At 38.9% G+C, this 20,858-nt stretch overlaps 3 protein-coding genes across 4 annotated transcripts; 1 reads left to right on the forward strand and 2 right to left on the reverse strand.

Moving 5' to 3' along the window:
- Positions 1 to 104: 104 nt before the first annotated feature.
- Positions 105 to 7,615, reverse strand: LOC110979887 (insulin-like growth factor-binding protein 7). Its single transcript, XM_022236034.2, has 4 exons — positions 6,996 to 7,615; positions 3,204 to 3,403; positions 1,856 to 2,009; positions 105 to 1,564 (listed from the first exon to the last, which is right to left on the reverse strand). Exons 1-3 carry the CDS (start codon positions 7,441 to 7,443, stop codon positions 1,866 to 1,868), a joined length of 792 nt encoding a protein of 263 aa, XP_022091726.2. The 5' UTR covers positions 7,444 to 7,615; the 3' UTR covers positions 105 to 1,564; positions 1,856 to 1,865.
- Positions 7,616 to 8,542: 927 nt separating this feature from the next.
- LOC110979883 (uncharacterized) lies at positions 8,543 to 14,679 on the forward strand. Its single transcript, XM_022236027.2, has 6 exons — positions 8,543 to 8,643; positions 9,281 to 9,430; positions 9,784 to 9,904; positions 10,452 to 10,559; positions 11,073 to 11,159; positions 11,361 to 14,679. Exons 1-6 carry the CDS (start codon positions 8,567 to 8,569, stop codon positions 12,837 to 12,839), a joined length of 2,022 nt encoding a protein of 673 aa, XP_022091719.2. The 5' UTR covers positions 8,543 to 8,566; the 3' UTR covers positions 12,840 to 14,679.
- LOC110979882 (uncharacterized) lies at positions 13,829 to 20,657 on the reverse strand. Of its 2 annotated transcripts, XM_087145145.1 has the most exons (6): positions 20,590 to 20,657; positions 20,299 to 20,390; positions 19,022 to 19,208; positions 18,692 to 18,894; positions 18,386 to 18,574; positions 13,829 to 17,871 (listed from the first exon to the last, which is right to left on the reverse strand). In XM_087145145.1, the coding sequence occupies exons 2-6, from the start codon at positions 20,355 to 20,357 to the stop codon at positions 15,150 to 15,152; spliced, it is 3,360 nt and encodes a 1,119-aa protein (XP_087001271.1). In that variant the 5' UTR covers positions 20,358 to 20,390; positions 20,590 to 20,657; the 3' UTR covers positions 13,829 to 15,149. The 2 variants fall into 2 exon arrangements, with proteins under 2 accessions (XP_087001271.1, XP_022091718.2); XM_022236026.2 differs by lacking the exon at positions 20,590 to 20,657 and having other exon boundaries at positions 20,299 to 20,530.
- Positions 20,658 to 20,858: the final 201 nt, after the last annotated feature.

Raw genomic sequence — 20,858 nt, forward strand, 5'->3', positions numbered from 1 at the left:
CCAATATGTCTCCCACGAAAGAAGGTGATATCAGTCACAGTGATCACATCAATGGATGAAAATGCTAATAAAATATAATCCAAAATAAAAAGCAAATACGAATCTTTTCCGCAGAAAAGAAATCCATTATGTATTGGATTTATTTATTTATTGTTAACTTTAAGTTAAAATACAAGTTAATCATCTACTTGTTTACACACCGTAAAATACCAATACTTCAACACACAATTGTTATGACTCAAAGAGAACCAAAAGCTATGTGTGAAAAGCAATACTCTACGGTGTCAATGGAAGACAGGATTTTGGTTGCCTTTAACTTCAACTCGGTCAAAGGACAAATGCAGCATATGTTTACATTTTATAACAAAAAACATACACATTAATTTATCAATGCATAATTATGACTGTTGTTACTGGAAAAGACGATCTGAAAAAATTATGAAAGGCGGCAACAGAAACTGAAAAGTTGATTTTTAATGAAAGAATGACAGGACTGAAAGAATCTGTTGATCCAATAACTTACTAAAAAAGTTTCAATTATGATGTGTGAAGCTAGCTACCTCAAAGACCAAGTACTAAAATGGGATGTTTTGTCAGATTTAAACAAAGTTCTGATAAAAAAATATACCCATGTAGTGAAGGCACGGTTGGATGAGGAAGGAAAAATTAAATACACTACAAACGTCTGGACTTTAAATTAACTGATGTCCTTTCTAAATCTACAACATTTTTGCATAGTTCAAGTGAAAAGGAGTGACTAACTCCACGTTTGAATGATCAGTTTTCTCATGAATGCTAGATCATTTAAATTTTTTTCTTCCATGCGAAACTAGAAAAATTCTATCCTTATAATTTTAAAAATATTGCAAGGTACCTACAACTCTGGTAAAAAACTGAAAGATCTTTTCCCTACATTTTTTATGGTAAGTACATAATGCACCCAGGTGACAATTAAAAAAATGGAATTTAAGCACTCTACTCAATAAGGTGGCCCCCTTTTTATGAGATATATGCTCTTGATATTACACTCCCAATTTAAAAGTCACTACAAACTAAAAAACAAATCTGAAAGTTTACAAAATATATTGAATTGGTTATTCTTTGATGTACATTGATACCAGCAAATTAGCCTGCTATCTAAAAGTTTAGTTGGAAAGTTGTGGACACTTTGAACTACATTAATTAAAAAGTATGAAGAATCTATAGCAAAATGAGCCACTCTTGCTGGTAGAGACTTATCAAGGGCGACATATGTTCACTTCCGATGAAACTGCCATTAAATAATCCAATTTTAATTGAAACATCCTTTCTTGTGGCCAACACTTGTCACCAAATCACACAATGTATTTCCTGTCAAACGATCCTGTTTTTGACAACCTGTACATCCATCCCTGGAACTATAAATAATTAATTAACATGCATAATATTGAATTTTAAAAATTTGACTGATTAAATACTGGGCTTACTTAAATAGCCCCCTCTGTTGGCAGGATAGCACCATGAGCAGTCTGCATGTTAGCTGTTAGCTAGCTGTCTTCTTCTCCCAACTAGACTTAGAACACATCTACAGTGTGTGTGAATGTGAGAAGGAATACATGCAAAAACATGACTCATTTTAACAGCAGCCTTACCCATGAATTTGAAAGGTCTGGAGATAAAAACAAAGTGTTGACATAAAACACACTTCAAATTATTTCCAAGGTGCAAATTTTGAAGCAAAAATCACCCACTGTTATTTTCTCTGAGCTTCGTGCCCTCAATTCTGACCAAAGTTTGTACAGTAACCAGCCAATAATCAGGATAGTTAGAACTTGTTACAATTCTATAAATCAAATACAGATAGATTATATCTTACCATTTTTAATCTACAATTCGATGGGAACTTGATTAGTATCAACATCATCTGCAATCTTCTGACCTATGACAACCGTTGCCAAGGATTCTGTTTCTCCTTGGCTGTTGCTGGCCTTGCAGGTATATAATCCCCCATCATCAGGTGATACATTGATCTAAAAAGGTAAGAACACAAGCTACACGATTACTATGGAATGACAATGTACCAAAGGCCCAAGATTTCAACCTTGATGTTAAGTCTTAGCACTAATTAAATCAATATTCCAGGAGACTTTGATATCCAAGAGGGTCAAATGTTTTATTCACACCAAATCTTAAGCAACCAGTTTCAACAACTTTGAGGGAAACCTAAAAAATTTTTTGCAAAATTGCAACATGTTGCCAGGAAATATTAGAAACAAAACCCCTACCCTAACACAACAAAATAAAACAAAAACCTGTCAATCAAACAGATTCCTCTTAGTTAACTGCTCAAACAGCTCAGCAAATTTTAACATAGGGCCTGCAAATGACGACACTATATCAAACCAGACAGCAATTTTGCAGACAGGAAATGAACGTCAACTACCATTCAATCAATTCATAGCTCCAAGTAACTGTCTGGCTTGTCTGTGAACCCCACCTTCAAGTTCAGACAAATCTTGGAGACATTTATAAATCCAGCGAAGAATACTGACACAGTTCGCTATCACTTTGAATATCACTTTGATATCCAATAAATTAAGAAGGAAAAGAACTACTTATGAAACTAAGTTAAATCAACGGGTAACGACAAGGGAAGGGATTGAAAAAAGTAATAAAAATGACACATTAAACTTTCTTTCAGTGCTGAAAGAATCCCATACTGAACAGGAAACCTTCCCAAGTATTTTCAAATATTGCACTATTTCCAATTCTTTAGCAACCGCAGGTTAACTTTAGTGTGTATACTGTAGTTTTTACAGTCTCAGTATTTAACACAGCCAGTTGGCTTTTCAATTAGACAGGTTCTCTCTATTAGACTGTACATGAATAATTCCAGAAATTAACCCTAACACTCCTAAATCCTCCAATTTTAATACGATTTTACATGCACCCTTGGGGGTTAGGGTTAAGGGTCCAAAAGTGTGACATTTTTCGTTTCCCTATTACATCTGACCTTTGTTATTTGACATGGAAATATCACCGGAATTGATTTAAACTATTACTAATTGTTTGGCAGGTGATTTGCATCAATTCATCACTCTTGGAAATTAGAAAAGGAATTCTGAAGTTACAAAATCATGTCAGATGTGACAGGGACACGAAAAAAAAAAATGGACCCCTAATTTCTGGAATCACCCACATACATGTATCCTCTTTACACCTACCAAAACCCAGCTTGTCATGGCAAACTTCACTGGGCCATTCCTCTTGCGGGTTGCTATGTTGAGGTGGTTACCAGGCAACACCTCTCCATCCTTCATCCAGATGATGTCAGGAATGGGCCGGCCATAAGCCTCACAGCTGAGTTCGGACTGGGAGCCCACTTGAAGGATAGAATTCTTGGGTGGCTCTGTGATGACAGGAACTGTAGAATAAGGAAGTATACATTAGGAAAATCAAAAGCAAATAGATGTATTGAAAATAAGCCCCAAAACACACATCCAACAAATTTTATAAACTAGTAAGACAATACCGTACAGTTTTCAAATTAAAATTCTTAAAACTGATTCAACCGAAATTGACACCCACTCTCAGGAAGTTCATGCTGTTCGTGACTGAAAAAAATAAAAATGACAATACGTGGGGAAGAAAAAATAAGCACACTAGTATATCAAAAAAACAAGGATTTAAACAGACTTTGTAGAATATATTCAGGCCTGTAACTTTGCTTTTGAATGTGCAATGTTTACAAAAACATATCCAAACAGCACACAGGCCAAAACCATAACAACAGAGGCCAAGTTCTTTATGAATTCCAAATTCTTTCAAGTTTCAAATTGATACTTATTAAATACTAAAACACAAAGAAACTATTCTATCTGAAAGACTATCCCACAAAAAAAGGAAAAAACAGAGACCCATGAGTAAAGAAAACAAAATTTTGGGGCCACAGTTTTGGGGGGGAATGCTGTTTACAAGATTATGATCACAGACCTAGACCCCCAAAATATCAAACTGAGTAAAGGTATAAATAAGGGCCAATACACTGGGGCCTTGATAACAAGCCAGACAGCAAAAACTTTGTCAAGTTTGATTTATAAATTCAACCACCAAAAAGGCTGAAGCACTATTTATTTCCCCATAATACTATCTCAAAATAACAGCAGTTATCATAATCACTTCCAAAACCAAAACTGTGAAAACAGCCATTTCTAAATAGACTGTGAGCAATATTACTGTTAGAAGCTCCTTTTCCTTAAATCTGCACAGAACTGACCATAAAACTGTACATTTTGGGTTCACCAGAAGTTATCAAATGTTCGGCAAACACTACTGCAATGTGACTGTGGAAATGAACACTATTTAAAAATACATGTAGATGCCAGTCGTATTTATAGAAACATGCACTTTATACTACTGACAGTGCATTCAATCAGTTCTGCAGTGGCAAACATTTACATTTACCAATTTAGAGCTTTACTGACCCTGAATAATATGGCTGATGAACATATGTGAGAAGCTGTTGGTTGACATCGCAATTAACCCCACTACAACTTGGAATGACCTCTTCAAACAAGCCACCCCTTAATCTTCTTTCGGTTTAAGGATTTCTTCTTGCTGGTTTGCCTCTAATAACAGGCTCTATCAACAATACACTAGGCATGGCAAAATATGCAAACTTGAGCTTAAAAATGGAGAAATGTTTTTAGGATTTATAAAGAATCCAGGCAAGGCATGAGTTAACTGAATTATTAAAGGAAAAGGATAATAAGTAGAAAATCATGAACAGATTTTTTTAGAATTTGAACATTGGCTGCGATTTCTTCTGCTAATCTGCTTGGGGGGGACCAGATTGCTTTCAATTTCAATCTGACCACAACAGAAACTTGTGGCTTGGCTACTCATTGTTTTTAAACTCCGACAGGATAAAAATAAATCCTGAGCTCAGTAGGAGTCTGTCTGAGTGGTCAGAATGGTAAATATCCCTTGCTTTCCAAACTCTGTGGTTTCAAGGTTCTAATTAGCTATTTTTACCCCCTAATAAGTTTTGACAGATTTCCCTCTGGTCCTTGCCTGGTATGGTATGATCAAACCCTAAAGTAACCTGATTCGACTCTCAACGCCTGATTAACCATTCTGGAATGCAAGTTCAGGTTTGGAGTTCTTGAAAGGTGACTGAAGATTGCTGCTAGGCAACCAAAAGACCTCGGCTTTAGAGGCAAGGCATCAGTGTTGCTTTGGGGATACTTTATACAAGCGTGATAGCAAAAGTTCATCACTAATGATCTGCACATGGGCAGGTCGTTACTGATTGGAAAATATTGAAAAAATGTGACAGATGTTTGAAGAACTAAAAAGATTTCTAAATTAGGGAAATGTAAGCAAATATCAGGGACAGTGTATAAAAATTTCAGACAAGTCTATTCATACTTCATAATTTACAATCCCGTTGATTTTTGTTTTACTTGTCTGCAGATTTTGAAAAAAAACCCAACTTTTTGCAATGTAAAAAGTTACAGAGATTAACGTAATCTGTTTGTCCAAAATTTTCCCTTGTAGTGTGCAAGGTACATGTAGAAAAATTCTTCAGAGTGAAAGAAAGTGAGATTATGACCTTTAATTTGGAATCCCTGGTATCCACAGAAGATGCCTGAGTGATCTAAGGACATGGTAAAGCACAGACAGGGTGTAGGAGATCCATGTCTACAGTCTAGACAGGAATTCAGCTTTGTTTTCTCTACCCCATTACCAGTCCAGGACGCTGACCTGCATTACGAGTTAAAGGGACCCAGTCTAGTCTGGCACCTCTAAAATTGAACAAAATCCTGTATTCAACAGACAGTGAGAAAACGTAATTTAGAACTTTATATTCAATTGATACTTAGCTACTTCAAAAATGAAAGTGAAAAACTGGATTTTATCAGGAATAAAGAATTCCTGAAAGTTGATTTAAACGACTTTAGAAAAATACATGTAGCTTTTTGAAAATCCTGACAATGTATCAAATGTAACCGATCTGTGACACTGACCAATAAGCAATGACTACCAGAGAAATCAAAGATGACAAACTACAATACAGAAGTGTTTATCAAATTAATTCATGACAGATGGAATAGGTTTTCATGGCATACCTACCTAGGTTACTTTTGTAATCATTTGATTGGTTTAGCTTCAGCTTTCATATACTCTCAAGTGCTGAAATATACCTTTTAAGGTAGTCAACCGTTTTTTAATTCAGAGCTTTCTTAATATTTGATGGCATCTGTTTCCGTCATAGAAAGCTTGGCTAAACTCAGTTACATTCCATGACATAGAAATATGTACTTTTAAAGACATTTTGTAGCATTCAAGTGACAAAGACAGCAATTCAACATAGTGCATAAGTACTGCATAAAACTACTGTACTTTTAGTAATTTTGAAAATTACAATAACGAAGTATTCATATTGCACCATTCCTAGCACTATTTCAAGCTCATAGTGCTAATCACAAAGAGAAAAAAAGTACACAGGATAATGGAACAGAACAAACTATACATAGGCAAACAAATAATGTATGGAAAGCATTCCATACACAGACACCACTGATTTTCCCCGAAGTGACTTACATGTGTACTTCCTATCTAAAAGCAATAACATATTAAACTATTCACCTGAAAAACACTTTAAAAGTTTACGGACCAGTCTTCCGAACATGGAATTCATCCCCAAATAAATATATGCAGAATGACGAACAAGTATATAAGTAGTTGACATACACGTAGGATCTATTGAAATGGGCTGTCTTGACTTCTTTTTACAGAAATTACTTTTAATCTTAAAATCAAGTTTTTTAATTGTTAAATGTTATTAAAAATAAAAGTAAAAGTTAACTTTTGCACAACGACAGAAGTACATTTTGAATTAATACAATTTATGCGACAATGTTTACTGATTTTACTGATGCTGTCCCTTTTATTAATTTTCTTGAACCTTAATTATTAAGATATTGTTGGGTGAATAAGAAAATCTGACTAACCTGTCGAACACAACTGATCAGTTTCGTCGACTTCAATGGCTGGCTGTCCGTTCTGAACACTCTCATAACTGGCCATTTTCAGTTTGCATTTGTTGTCATAAACCACGCCATCAGTGCCACAAACTCGATCAAGTGCCGTACAGACACACTGCCCAATCTCTTCGTCTTGGACCGGCTCATAGACCGATTTTCCGGCGCATATGTAGTCGTCGGCGCACCGCCCGTCCGCGTTTGCCGGCCCACCGCACCGTTCTCCGAGAACCTTAGAGCAGACCTGGCAGCAAGAGCACCGGTCAGGAACGGTCTCAGCACGGCAAGACAGATCGCTGGGACACGCTGACTTGTCACACGGACCGCATTCTTGATCGCTGCTGTCCGTGTTCTTTTGAGCGAGAGAAAGACCCACAAGGGCAAGTAGAAAGGCCTGAAGAAAGAACATGGTGTCCATGTAATGTGGAGAAACTTGGTCTCCAGTCAAACTTCTGGTTTTATAGATATCTATTAGACGAAGACCTTAACCGAGAGTGCAGCAGCTACGAAAGAAACTTATTGTGCACAACTGCATTGTTTAAAGTTGGTTTCTGTCACAAGGACCAGTTGCACAGTTCTTAGTCTAGTACAAGTTGAGCCTTGTATGTATTAGGGACCGCCTCAACAAAGCAATAAATCAGCTTAGCCAAAACATGGGGTGGGCGTGACTTCCACGGCACGATAAAGAAAAAAAATCAGAGCAACGCTGTCAAATTTAATATTCATGAGGGTTAACTCTTACCACATTTATCTGGTAGTACGAGGGGTGGGATTTAAGGGGTAGGTACAAATCTCGCTTTTCCCCAAACAAACATGAAGGAACATTGAATAAGGTACCCCCCCAGTTCGGGGAAGGGGGTGTGGTTGCCCATTCATTTGTGCTGCAAAGGAAGTCCAATTAGACCCATGATTAGGCTAAGTGTATCAAGAGCTGCCACGTTGATCTTTACAGAACTTGCTCAGGATTTGTATGGAGTATTTGGGGAGAATGGTGCATGGTTGCAACAATCAACATGACACAAGTATTATGATGCTCTAGATTAAACTGTAATAATGATTCAATGATAATTATATGTATGAAATGGGGATAACTACGAGCCGCCAGGTACAAGGCGGTTTGAATTATTAAATTGGCGTATGGTCAATCACATCGTTTAATTTCTACCAAATAAAAAAGCCTATAAAAGGGACAACCTTTCAAATTAGAGAGAAGAAAATCCCCGTTTGAGTCAAGTAACAGCACTTGAGGATGCGTAACTTGGTATTAGCTGAAAAGTTTGGAATGTAGTAGGTTTTTAAATTTTTGTTTCGTGTTTGTACTAGAAGTAAAAGTAAGTTCACACCGCAGAGGTCTAGTCCCTGGCCTGGTTAATATCGATCATTCCAGGGGATCTAGTTTCTCGTCGTTTCAAGTACAAATATACACATCATATCAATAGGTGACGGTGCCAGGTCGTCACAGCAATTAGTCTGGTTCCAATCTGAAAAAAGTATATCCGTATTTAAATGTTTTAAATTGGGTGCAAGACAGTAGCAGCTAGATGCACATAATTATGCCTCGCCTCCTTCTCGCGCGGATCGTTTGCGCAGCTGAACACGTGTGTGGACTCGAGTCCAGGTCAGATGCTGTAAACTATCTTCAATTTCGACTAATCTTCAGTCATGAGCACACACACTTGCTCTGTGTTTGATCATCTACTTTTCGTTGATAATATATATATTCGATCGTACATGTAATTTGATACAAAATGCTTGATACATGTATATTTGTCCAGGGATAATATATTGTCCAGTTTTCGGACAATCGTGATCTATAGCCACAGCACCATACACAACATGATGTATCCGTCGTGTTGGCCCCACGCCTCAATGACCTAGGATGTAAAGAAGTCAAATTCATAAAATATATATCCCCCGACTGATTTTTCCAACCTGGTTGATGCAAACTGAAGAAATCATTTTGAATGGCCTAAGGCATGTAAGGGCCAGTCACTGTTATATTCATGTGTTTTAAATTATAGAAGAAAGTTTTTCAGAATTTCTTGGGGTAGAAATAGTACAAAAACCATACTTGAATTCTTACACCAAAACTGAATTAGCGATAGCCCTGTGGCAGTTGACGAGTTTAACATAGCTGATGTGTTGCATGAAAGTAGACGGGGTACATTTAGGTATATGTGTCTAGAATATTCAGACTCGTTAGTGCCTTGTAACTAATTATTGTGTCTTGTTTTATGGGTACTTTCTTGTCACAGACACCTGACAGAGTTCCTGTATAAAATGGTCTTCTTCACCTGCCATTCTTGTGGGGAGTGTGTCAAAAAAGCCCACGTCGAAAAACACTACCTGACAGAATGCCACAGCTGTGAAGTGTTGTCATGCATGGATTGTGGCAAAGACTTTGTGTGAGTATCTCTCCATTCTTTTGAAATGATTTCTGGAGAGGCAACGGAAGAGATAATTGAAGTCCTCAAAAGGAAGAACTGTACATTGTGTTGAATAATGGAATTCTGAAAAGATGTGTCTCCATTTCCCACCCTATGACCAGAACAGGACCTGTAAGAAGATAAAACCCGTAAAATAAGTTCAAGTATTCACAGGTTTTAGATTCAAAGGTTTTTAACATTCTTGTGTAGAGATATCCTAACAATACCTACATGTACAGTATCATCCATGCTGTTTGGCTGATGTCCTGCCATGTACACTCCCTCCTGAACATTTTTTCAACCACTAGTTTAAATGTTGCCTTGGTTTGCAGAGGCAATGACTATAAATACCACACGAAATGCATCTCGGAAAACGAGAAGTACGGAGGGAAGGACTACAGAGCGACTGCCAAACCAAACAAGGGAGAAGTCAAACAGTCACAGTGGATTGAGGTTGGTACCAGTGGATCTTAATAATACGGTCAATTAAGAGATTAATTTTTTTAAATCCCAGAAGGGGTTTTCCATAGAAAAAACAGTTTCTGGATAATTTCATTTTTTTTTCTGCATCAGACTTTGTTAAATTTCAAATTTCAAGTATTTAATCTGATCCTTCAAAATTCCACCAAGAGCTTTTGGAAGATTGTGTAGGATTAAGGAAGGTTTAGCCAACTGGGACATGTTCCATAATATAGTACTATGCATACACATGGTTGCTGTCATTGACAAAGATATACAGGGTATACCAACACTGCCTTACACCTATATAGCACTATTGAATGTGCCCATGACTGCATGTATCTCTTAACATGAAGCTCTTTTTATTATCAAATGCAATGAATTTAGAGATAGTTTCTTGCACAGTGTTTGAATTTGAGATTTACGTTCAAAAAAGTCAGGTTTAAGCAAGCTTTTTTTATTGTTATTTACATGTAGCGTAGATATAACCTTGGAACCGTTAATCGAGTTCATGCATTGCACTTTGAATTTATCGTTGCAGTCTGTTCAAGCAGTAAGTTCCTCACAATCTACCAATCCTAGAGTCAGAAGTTTGTTGAACCGTTTAGCTGATTTCAACAACATCCCACGGAAAAAGACCAAATTTGAGGTGAGTAGAACCCCTTTGTTCCTATCCTCTTGCAGAGGGACATCTCTTTCTCCCCTTTCCTCCACATTACTCAGTCCAAACAGACATCATAACTTAAGGGATGATCCAATTATACAAACCGACCAGTTTTGGATGAGGGTAATTTTTATAACACAGGGTCCTTTTTTTTCATGTCCCTGTCATGTATGATGCATGAGTCACGAGTTTAGAACAGATTCTTTGATTTCCAAGAGTACTACAAATTACCTGCCAGGCAAATAAAATTGTTTAAAATCAGCCACACAGATACTTCAATGTCAGGTTTGCTGTCACACGTTTGGACCATGGATTCACAGAATAAACCATCACCACCTCCTAAACAATGACAGATTTAAAGAGTGGCCAAATTTAACTGGACAGCTCAGGTGGTGGAGCATCATTTTCAATTTCTTAGGTTTTGGATTTGGATGCCCTGTCTGGCTATAAGGGGATTTTGTAATGATGCGATATTTTTATCTCCCATCTGTCGCTCAGAAATTTATCCAAAATAGCCTGAAGGTGTGGGATGCTTCACTGATCGAGCAGGTGTGGGCTGTATTCAGTGAAGCAGGTAACAAACAGGTGAGTGAGTATACTGGCTTCCTGCATACAATAATTGTCCAGAGGTAAATATAGAAAGCAGTTTTAAATGAGAACACTCCAGTGCCATATTCTCTCTCAATCAATGAAGTGATTACCAATAAGGTTACTAATGCCATGTGAAAAGCTACTGTTGGGTACACTTAGTATCCATCACTGTTTCACTTTGCTTTTGTGAAACAGAAAACTCAGACTGAAGACAAGTCGTTGGACAAAGTTGCTCAACCAGAGAGAGAAATTCCTGAAGAGGGACCTCTGAATGGTGAGGCCTTAGGTGGACAATCAAATAAACATTCTAAGAAGAAGAAGAAGGACAAGCATCAGGGTGAACAGAACAAGTCTAAGGATGGCTTGGAGGATGAAAGCACAGCAAGAGGATTACTGGATGAGGGTGGATCTGACAAGGAGACTAAACTGCGAGAGGGTAACTCATCAAAGAAGAAGAACAAAAAGAAAAAAGACAAGGATCACGGTGAGTGGCACAAGTCTAAGGATGACTTGGAGGTTGAGAGTTCAGTAAGAAGGTTGCTAGAGGAGGGTGGATCTGACAAGGAGACTGAATTGAGAGAGGGTGACTCAATAAAGAAGAAAAAAAAGAAAAAAGACAAGGATCAACATGTTTCTAAGAATGAAATCACAGAAACGTTAGAGGATGAAGGGCTGAGTAATTTTGACAGAAGTTTAAGCAGTGGATTCGAGCAAGATGAAGCAGAATCATCCAGAAAGAAGCAAAAGAAGAAACGCAAAAAAGGTCCGACTGATGAAGCACAAGATGTAGCGGAACAGAGATCTGAAGAAAGAGTGATTGAGAATCAGACTGAGCATAAACAGGATGGAAAATGCTCAAAGAAGGACAAGAGGCAATACAAGAAGGAATCTAATGGAGGACATTTGGAAGAGGAGCTGAAGGTAGAATCAGCCAGTGAGAGAGCAGATAGTGATGGAAATGGGGAAGGGAAAGGGCTGGGAAGGAAAACAGGGGGGAAAAGGAGGAAAACAAGCTCTGATCAAGTGAACGGGGATGGAAAGATAAAGAAGTCAAAGAGACACAGCGATGAACTTGTGGCGAGTGATGAGATTGAAGATGGTGTTCTGGATGGGTTACTTTTTATGGGTGGAAGAGTAATGGATGGCTTGCTCCTTGCGAGTGAAAAGAAAAAGACAGTGAAGAAATCAAGACATGCTTCCCCAGTTTGGAAAGGAGGTGATGCTGATAAGGTTGAAAAAAGTGAAGGTAGTGCCTTTTGTGTAAGTGAAAAGAAAAAAAAGAAAACATCCAAACATAAAGATAGTAGTACAGCTGACAAAGAAGGAACTTGTGATAGGTCTGAAAAGAAAAAATGGAAGAATTGCAGTGCGGATGTGAACCCAGAAGATATTGACCAAGTTGAGCTAACAGGAAAAAAGAAAAAGAAGAAAAAGCAGAATTCAGAATTCGAAATTGGTGTCGGAATGGAAATGCACCCTACAAGAAAAGATGAGATAGGAAATACCAAACAAGGTACTTTACAAAAAATTGAACATCAAACGAAAAAGACCAGAAAGAGAAAGCATGAGGTAGACGCCGTATCTTCAAATGAGACACCAGTTAAAAAAAAACAAGCTAAAGATGAGAAGAAACAGATAGCTCACAGAAAAAGACATAAAAAGAAAAGTCACTAAAACTGTTACACAACTCATTTGGAAGCGGATGTTTTCCTGAAATTCTTACGCTCCTATTTTTAAAACAGATTTTTTGACATACTTCCAATATCCAGTGTATGACCTACTCTGGTGTGGACATTCTGTACTTTAAAGGTTTAAAAAGTTTGTAGGCCAAAGAGTAATTTATAATTAATGGAAGGGTATAAACTGAATGAGATTGAAGGTGCTGCAGCAGAATGTCAGCTTATTTGCTGAAGAGTCTGTAAGTGGATTGTCTATATAACACAGATTGTGTCAAGTAACAGTTTCTAAAAATGGTTTACAGTAAATGAGTTTTCACCTCGTGCTAATGAGTCTTGGGGATCATTACATCATAGTCCATTAACCCTTACCCTCCTCAATCCTTCACCTGTTGGAGGACTGAGGAGTGTTAGGGTTAAGAATGTTCATGGACACGGCTACTGTAACATAAACCTGTCGGCAGACATACCTGCACTTTGAAATGCTCGTCGACGACAAACATACTAGTCTTTTTACCAGTTCCGAGCATGCACGCATTGTTCTGAGCATGCATACATAGTTCTGAGCTTGCGCAATAACTTGGAAAAGGAGCAGTGTCTGCTGCCACCAGCTTTTCAAAGTCTCCCATTGTCAGTAAGCCGGGACATTCCTATAGGCTGAGTTAGAGTTGCTTTGAATTGTAGTTCGTTCTATTTTTGTATATTAATGAATAATTATGTACCATAAGGAAAATGTCATTTCCCCAAACAAAAATAGGTTAGTACCCCTTCGAGCACCTGAAATGGTGTACATGTATTTGTAGATCACATTCCCAAATTTTCCGTTTGAAATATTTTTTCATTTCCATATTGCATTTCATTATTTTCTTTAAATAGACATTTAAAACAGCCAATTTTCTTGTCTTTGCCCTTCATCTTTGTCAGTGTCTTTTTTTAATATTTTGGGCTTTCTTAAGTAGACAAACAAAAATTGGGACACACATGATCTGTTGTTTTTCCATGAATTTTATTCATCCCCTTAATTCTGAGTGTCCCTACCTACATCGGAAATATATGCTGCTATTCTACTTTAAATACCCTCCAATGCTGCATTGTTGAATTCAGTGGCCCTATTACATTGATTTTAAATTTATATTCATTTCAGAATTCATAATTACCGGTAAGTTCAAATATTTTCCAAATGATTTCCACGTGATGTCCCATATATAGATTTCAAAGACATTTTTGTTTTTTTACTTTCTGCTGCAATTCAAATTGACTAAAGATTTTTACCAAGCTATTTGTTCTAAATTTCAAGCATATGATGAGATTAATGTATTTCACTGGTATTAGCATAATTATGTTGTCAAAAATAGCAAACCTCTTTGAGCTGAAAAGAAAATCCAAGTTGCAGAGTCTAAAATTCCTATGTTTCTATCAAATTTCAATTACCAGATCTTGATTCAGGTGAAAGTCAGAGAAATTACTCCATCAAAATTGTCAATGATCGGAGTGTTGTACATTCTATACAGATTTTTGATCATTTTTTTGAGTAACAAATGTTTTCAATGAATTCCCATGATTGTGGCATAGCTTTGCTCGTCCCAAGCAGTTTTTTTAGTTTTATTTTTTATTATTTTTTTTAGTTTTTTTTATTTCACACTTCAACAGAAGTGGGTGCACTTTTCTGATATTTTCCAGTGCATAGATACTGATTCAAGTTTTAGTCAACGCCAAGGATTGTAGCACAGTTAAATTATTTTGTTTGGAGTCTTTAGCCTAAAGTTTGACAGGCAAGGCTATTTTCTCCAATTCATTAACTCCAAAGCAAAATAAAAATCTATTCAGATATCACATCAGTCACCTTGTGGCTAGGATTTTTGACATTTGTGTGTGTGTTGTAATTATGACAGCACTGAAGTGACAGAAAAGGAAAGGGCTCACAATTCAACTCGAGTCTCAGTCACATGTTCCGTGTCTTTCAAGTGGTGGTAAAGTTTTGAATTTCTTCATTGATGTAACTATAAAGATAAATGTACTGTCTATCCTAAAACTTATCCCGAACCCTCCCCAAATCTGTCACAAGTTGCTGCAAGACTTGATTGGACCATCCATCATAAACAGGCTGTAAAGTTGAGTGTAACATTCAGGATTTACTGATACTGGAAGTGAGAATAAGGAGTCAAGTGAAAATGAGGATTGTTTATTTTCAGATTTGAAGGTAAATTAATTGCTTTTTTATTGAGGTTTTCCATGGTTATTTACAGCTTGAGAGTGAGTAAAATGTTGATATGCTACAGTCTGTGTGATGGATGGTCCGGAATCTAGTTTAATAAATGACTGTGTGAGGCGTGGGCGAGGTAGCTCTTTTGTCTCTGCGCCTTTTAATTACAGTCAAAATGATGGCCTTGATTGTGTCCAAGACGAGAGCATGGAAGAGAATGGCAATGATGGCAGTAGCGACCCATTCCAAGAAAGTATTCCTGCAGAGACCGTGGAAAGATGACACAGACCATACGATGGCTAACACAGAGGATGTAATCAGAAGGACTTGGCTGAGCACCGTCAGAAATGGGATGCAGCCAGTACAGTGCTTGTTGGTTGATGCTGACTGGGCTTCAAACACCTGCTGGCTTATTGGAGAGCTACCAGAGTTGGTACTGGCCGAATCCCCATCGGAGTGGGTTACGTCGTTCTCAGAGGAATCAGACTGTATGATAGCTGAGTTGGATGTAGACTCGCTGGCATCCATGGCAACATCAGCATCAGAGGAGGTTGCACTGGCTGACACGTTAATGGTTGGTTCATCACAAGGCTTGACTTGGATGATGGTCACTTGATTGTTGTTGTTTTCATTTGTGTCATCACGAGATGATACGATACTCATCCAGCTGCTTGAAGAGAAAGAACTAATGGCATCAGGCTGGTACTCAATTAAATGACTTGATGACTGGAAGATGGATCCCTTGAGGTGGTCATCGGTCATCTTTGCACTGATGTTGTCACTGTCGGAGGTATTTGGTATTGTCATGTAGGCATTTCTTTGAGAGGAACCCTTTGAGTTGCTGTTACATTTAGCTTCTTCATCGACCTGGATTTCCAAGGTGACATCATGGCTGCAGGGCAGACAGTTGTTCTCAGGTGAGAACTTAATGGCAGCATCTTCCTCAGTCACCTCCAGCTTGTAGTCATCACCAACATCAACCTTAGGCTTGGAGCGAAATCCAACCAGCCACTTTTTCAAGTTGAAGAAGAAAGACTTATGGCTGGTGGTTCTCTCTATGGTTACTTTTGGCATTTCAAATTCCAGTGGAATATTGATGATGTAGTCGGAACCAGTTGTCATTGGACTGTGTTGATAGGGTCTCTCTGCGATGCGTTGGATCTTGTGCACTTGTGCCGTCCCAGGGACAGACAGGTTAGACTTGATATCAGTCTTCTCACTGGTGTTGAACTTTTCTTCGGAGAGGACTGCATCCAGCTTTGGTAAGGACACCCATCTGCCTTTGCCCATGTCACTGAACCTGCTGATGTAATTCTTGGTGCGCAACACTATGGCTGTTTTGATTTCTGGCTCAAGAAGGGCATCAGTGTACTTTATGAATTTTGTTGGAGTTATGTCTTCTTGCTTCATCTTCTTGTCATTATCCAGATACTTGCTGCCTTGAAATTGATCACCAGCCTCCCATTTGCAGGTTGTCTTGTGTTTTTTCTCAAGAAGTCCAGAGGTTGATGTAGCTCTTGAGATGGAGTCAGGCCGGTATTCTGACAGCTCCTTGGATGGTGACAGTGATGGAGCAGTCTGGCGTTTGTTCACGATGTCAAGATTGTCGTCAGATGCTGTAGGTTTGATTGCACCTTGGGTGTTGTAAGGAGATGACTCATCCAGTGGTTGGTTGGAGATGATGCATGATGAATCGCTGATGGATGCAGATTTACTGGAATCACTGGATGAAGATATGGAGAGATCTGCCAAGGTTGGGTTACTGCTCAGAGAACTTCTAGAACTACCTGCTGAATCAAGGCTAGAGCTGGAATAGGCATACCCTGGACGAATGAAGCCTCCATGCTTATAGAACTTGTAACCAGCTGATGTGTTTTCTCCTGAACAGCCAGCTCCTGGGTCATAATATCTGCTCCCGGTGGTCCGATGGCATACAGGACACTTGTGGCAAGTCAACTTGTGATGGCATTTCAGTTGGTCAGCAGGACAGATGGACTGATTATCTCCACAGATGTCATCAGAGACAGTGGTTGCTGAATCAGTGATGGAGACTGGTTTGGAATCAATGCCATTAGTATTGTTACAGGTGGCACATTGACTGCCGATGTTGTCGCAGTGTGTTGTAGCATCCTCGGTTAGTTGTTTGTCGTTATCCGCTGGTCTCATTCCGTAGCCTTGCATATCTGGAGCACTGACAGACTTCCGTTGGAACTCATCTGTGACACCTTCATCTTCACCACCGCCACCACCACAGAAGCTCCCAGATGCAGACTGAGTTTTTACTGGTTGAGAACTGCGAGCCGTTGTCAAAAATAAGTTTCCGTTTCGTTCCAGAGGAGACATGGCAGGTTGACCACATGATGACAGAATGGTCGGGGCAGAGCGGCAAAGTACTTCAATCATGATGAAAAAAGGGAAGAGTACAATGCTGACCCCCGCTGCCTTGATGACCATCCCCACAGTGATATCGAAATCCATGGAGCTGATCAAAACAAACTCTCCAAGAGATGGCTGCAAAACTGGGTTCGACGTCACCTGCACTGCAACCATAGTGTAACTAATGCAGGCAAACAAACAGGTGATGTGTCGAGATCCGGTGAAGTTACCCTGACGCCATGGTGTGAAGGCAGAGGTCCACAGAGAGCCATTCTTGAAGTAGTAAGCGATGTAGTTGACCCTGGATGCCGGCTGAGTGGTAGAGAGTAGCAGTGGAAAGATGGTAGTAATTCCTTGGTCTGATGATGATATACCACCACTACCTGCTCCACAGCCAGAGGTGTAACGATCCTGGGTCTTAGTATCCATGGCATGGATTTTCTTGATCTCACTGAAAAATGTGCCAGTGAAAAGAAGAAAGGATCAAAGTTTGAATATCACACTTCTGAGCACTTCATCATTTGAAAACTAAATCTTCAAAAATGTCTTGTTTGAAGCAGTATTTCTGAACACAGGATCAATCTCTTAAAAGTAGAATTGTATATACATTTCTTCACAAAGTCATATTTCTGTCAAAATCTCTGCATTGGTGTACCAAAATCCACCACTACGAGTATACTCATAGGAAATAAGAGGCCATTGTAACGTAAATCGAATACACTGGCATCACTCAAGAACACGACAAATACACTGCTGGCTTTGTGGAAGGCATACATCTGTAAAATGCTCATGTTCAAACGGACACCTGAAAGGTACCTGTCAAATATGCGTGCAAGTGTACAACGCTTGGTAAATGGGAACTCGTCTTTGAAACTATGCCCAGCAGTCCACGACGAGTAAGTTTATGGCATTTCAATGGATCCATACAGAATCTGTTGCAGAACTAAGCTAAAAGAAGAACTCACATATCACATGCCCTGTTGATGATTCCTCGAAGGCAAGCTCCAATGTTGGAAGATGGAAGCAGCCTGGAGTTGAATCCATCGCTCGCTGATGGGTACTTCGTCTCCACGGCTACGAGCTTACCAATGGAGCGAGGGGTTGTCAAAGTCTTCTGCTCTGAAGTTTTTCCAAGAACCAGATCAAAAGATAGCCTGTGGAAAAAGTTTAAGGCAGAAACAAGAATCAACGCAAATTGCTTGTTTGTCACAGTAACACATAAGATATTCACTGAATGTTTAAGACAAGCCAAATGTTTTAAATTAACTCACCAGTTGCTGAAGCCAGTTGTTCCTTGGAGTCTCATAAGACGCGGGTTTTTCTTTGCACCTGATGATTTGTGCAGTGCACACCAACGTAGGAATGAACCCCAATATGAACGGCCAGCATAGTTTACATCGATGATGTAGGTACGCTCCTTTCTGGCCCTGTTTCCCCGGATGTTGCAAGGAGATGGTGGACAGGAGCGTTTGCTCTGTAACAAAGAAACACATGAGAAGATGATTTTAGAAAAACATTCAGGTTATGATGGGATGTGCACAAAACTTTTAGAAGGAAGTCAAGTAAACATCAGGTTTCATTTCTTGTTGCAATTCATATACCTTGCATGCCTGTCTAAGATCTTGCAGAAAGGCCAAGAGCAGGAGCAGTCCGAAGCCAATGGCTATTGGGACTGCAGAGATGAAGACGATGTCAGACACGTCAACAGTTGACGGACAGTCTTCAGGCAGGGTAGAGATGGGGAGACTACCCTGGGATTGACCCGAGATGGTACTAAAGGTCTGGGAGCTGTGAGAATAATGTTCAAATGTAATGGTTTGACTTCTGTATTTAAATGTTAAGGTTACACTACACCAAATATGTGGCCATAGAAAACTGTGCAAAATCAGACTGAAATACTACTGCCTGTCGACTCGCGGGAAGAGGTTGGCCTCCGTTTTTTCACTGGAAATTCAATATTATGGCCAGAAGATCACTTTTCTTTTCAATTTTATGAAGGTTAGCCACCAAAATTTTTTTATTGGCCTTTCCTCGAAGATATCACCAAAATAGTAGTAAATCTATACGCTCAGTTCTGAATATAGCCGGCTGCCTCTATCCAAAATAGGCCTGCAATTTGGGGCATTTTGTGAAAGAAATACCCCAAACTGGAAACTATCAGTCCCAAATTTGGGATTGAGAGAAACATTTCTATGATCCCTCCTTATTATGGCATATATGTCTTACTGTAAAAACCCTGTGAGATCACAAAATATTAATGAGCTCGTTTGCAGAAATACAATTTGATGGAATGCACCCTTAAGGCTTAATCCTTTGTTTACAGGAATGAGAGATGATTGGCACTGTACATGATTTTTCCAACAGAGAATTATAAAACAAGGCTTGTTTTGAAACTTTTCTCAGAAATCATAGCAAGAAGTCAGGTCAACAAAGGATGGCTACTTGTTATCATTGATCTATTTGATAATTTCACGCTTGAAATGTTATCTAAGGCCTACCTGCCTAGGCCTATTTTGTTGTTTCAATTTGCTGTTCAGTTTTTGTGTTTTGTTTCATGACACATGTTGTGGCCTTTATGATGTAACACACAGCTTTGACTTAAAACAAAACTAAACGGACAAGTGCCTTCCATGAAAATGTGGCAGGGCACCACAATACATTATTCATTAGTAGGCTAACTGTTAGGCTTAAATGCCAGGCTGATCAGCTTGGGCTGAGGCTTAAAAAGAACATGAAGCAGCCTAATCCCCAGCCCACTCCAGAGTCACGTAGGCCGGTAAGCAATCTGCATATGCACACGAACTTTACAATTACTATTTAGGCCACAGTACTCAATAGGCTAGGCCGTATGTCTGAACGAATCACTAAACTGGCTTACCTCACAGTCTTGAAGACCGGAGCCCAAAGAAGTACGGCAATAATCAGGCGAAATCGCATTCGTAATTCTCACGAACAGGAAAGGCGTCCACACTGAAAGCACAGCATAAACACAACTGACGTTTCCATGGTTTGCTCTCGTTTTTATAACGGAGGAGCAGCATAGCAACGAATGGTGACGCGACAATAGTTTTCCTTGACAAAAAATTGACTCTTTCACATCTTAAAAGTGTCTAACTTGGATCAAAGTGTTCATTCTAATCATTTTTATGATTAAAGAGTTGAAACATACCATCATAATTCCTGTCTAATAAAACGGCTTCAGTTAATTTTCAGCGATACGCGGAATTTGATCCCCAAAAGAACTTCCTTCTCTAAGTTTTCAGAAGTAGCAAACTTTTCGCAATGAATTGTGGGGTGGCTGGCCGTTAAATACCAACAGAGGGCGCCGTTTACACTTCGTAGAAACTTCGAGATATTTGTAGTTCCGTGGGTTTGCATTTCACTTTGTGTGCTTGTCTTTCTATCCCAAATCAAAATCTCAAAAACCTACGTGTACGA

This window comes from Acanthaster planci, linkage group LG13 (genome assembly GCF_054643075.1).
Source record: "Acanthaster planci isolate LZ-2023a linkage group LG13, COTS_SCS, whole genome shotgun sequence".
Taxonomy (NCBI): Eukaryota; Metazoa; Echinodermata; class Asteroidea; order Valvatida; family Acanthasteridae; genus Acanthaster; species Acanthaster planci.

Bases quoted from the DNA above. Each gene is read 5' to 3' on its own strand.
- LOC110979887 (XM_022236034.2), bottom strand. From the start codon at position 7,443: ATGGACACCATGTTCTTTCTTCAGGCCTTTCTACTTGCCCTTGTGGGT. The intron at 3,404-6,995 runs GTTAGTCAGATT...CTTATTCTACAG, and splicing joins TGATCAGTTGTGTTCGACAG to TTCCTGTCATCACAGAGCCA. The intron at 2,010-3,203 runs GTAGGTGTAAAG...TTACCTTTTTAG, and splicing joins CCATGACAAGCTGGGTTTTG to ATCAATGTATCACCTGATGA.
- LOC110979883 (XM_022236027.2), top strand. From the start codon at position 8,567: ATGCACATAATTATGCCTCGCCTCCTTCTCGCGCGGATCGTTTGCGCA. The intron at 9,905-10,451 runs GTTGGTACCAGT...TTATCGTTGCAG, and splicing joins AACAGTCACAGTGGATTGAG to TCTGTTCAAGCAGTAAGTTC. The intron at 10,560-11,072 runs GTGAGTAGAACC...TCTGTCGCTCAG, and splicing joins GGAAAAAGACCAAATTTGAG to AAATTTATCCAAAATAGCCT.
- LOC110979882 (XM_087145145.1), bottom strand. From the start codon at position 20,357: ATGCGATTTCGCCTGATTATTGCCGTACTTCTTTGGGCTCCGGTCTTC. The intron at 19,209-20,298 runs GTAAGCCAGTTT...TTATTCTCACAG, and splicing joins CCGGTCTTCAAGACTGTGAG to CTCCCAGACCTTTAGTACCA. The intron at 18,895-19,021 runs GTATATGAATTG...TCTTTGTTACAG, and splicing joins ATCTTAGACAGGCATGCAAG to AGCAAACGCTCCTGTCCACC.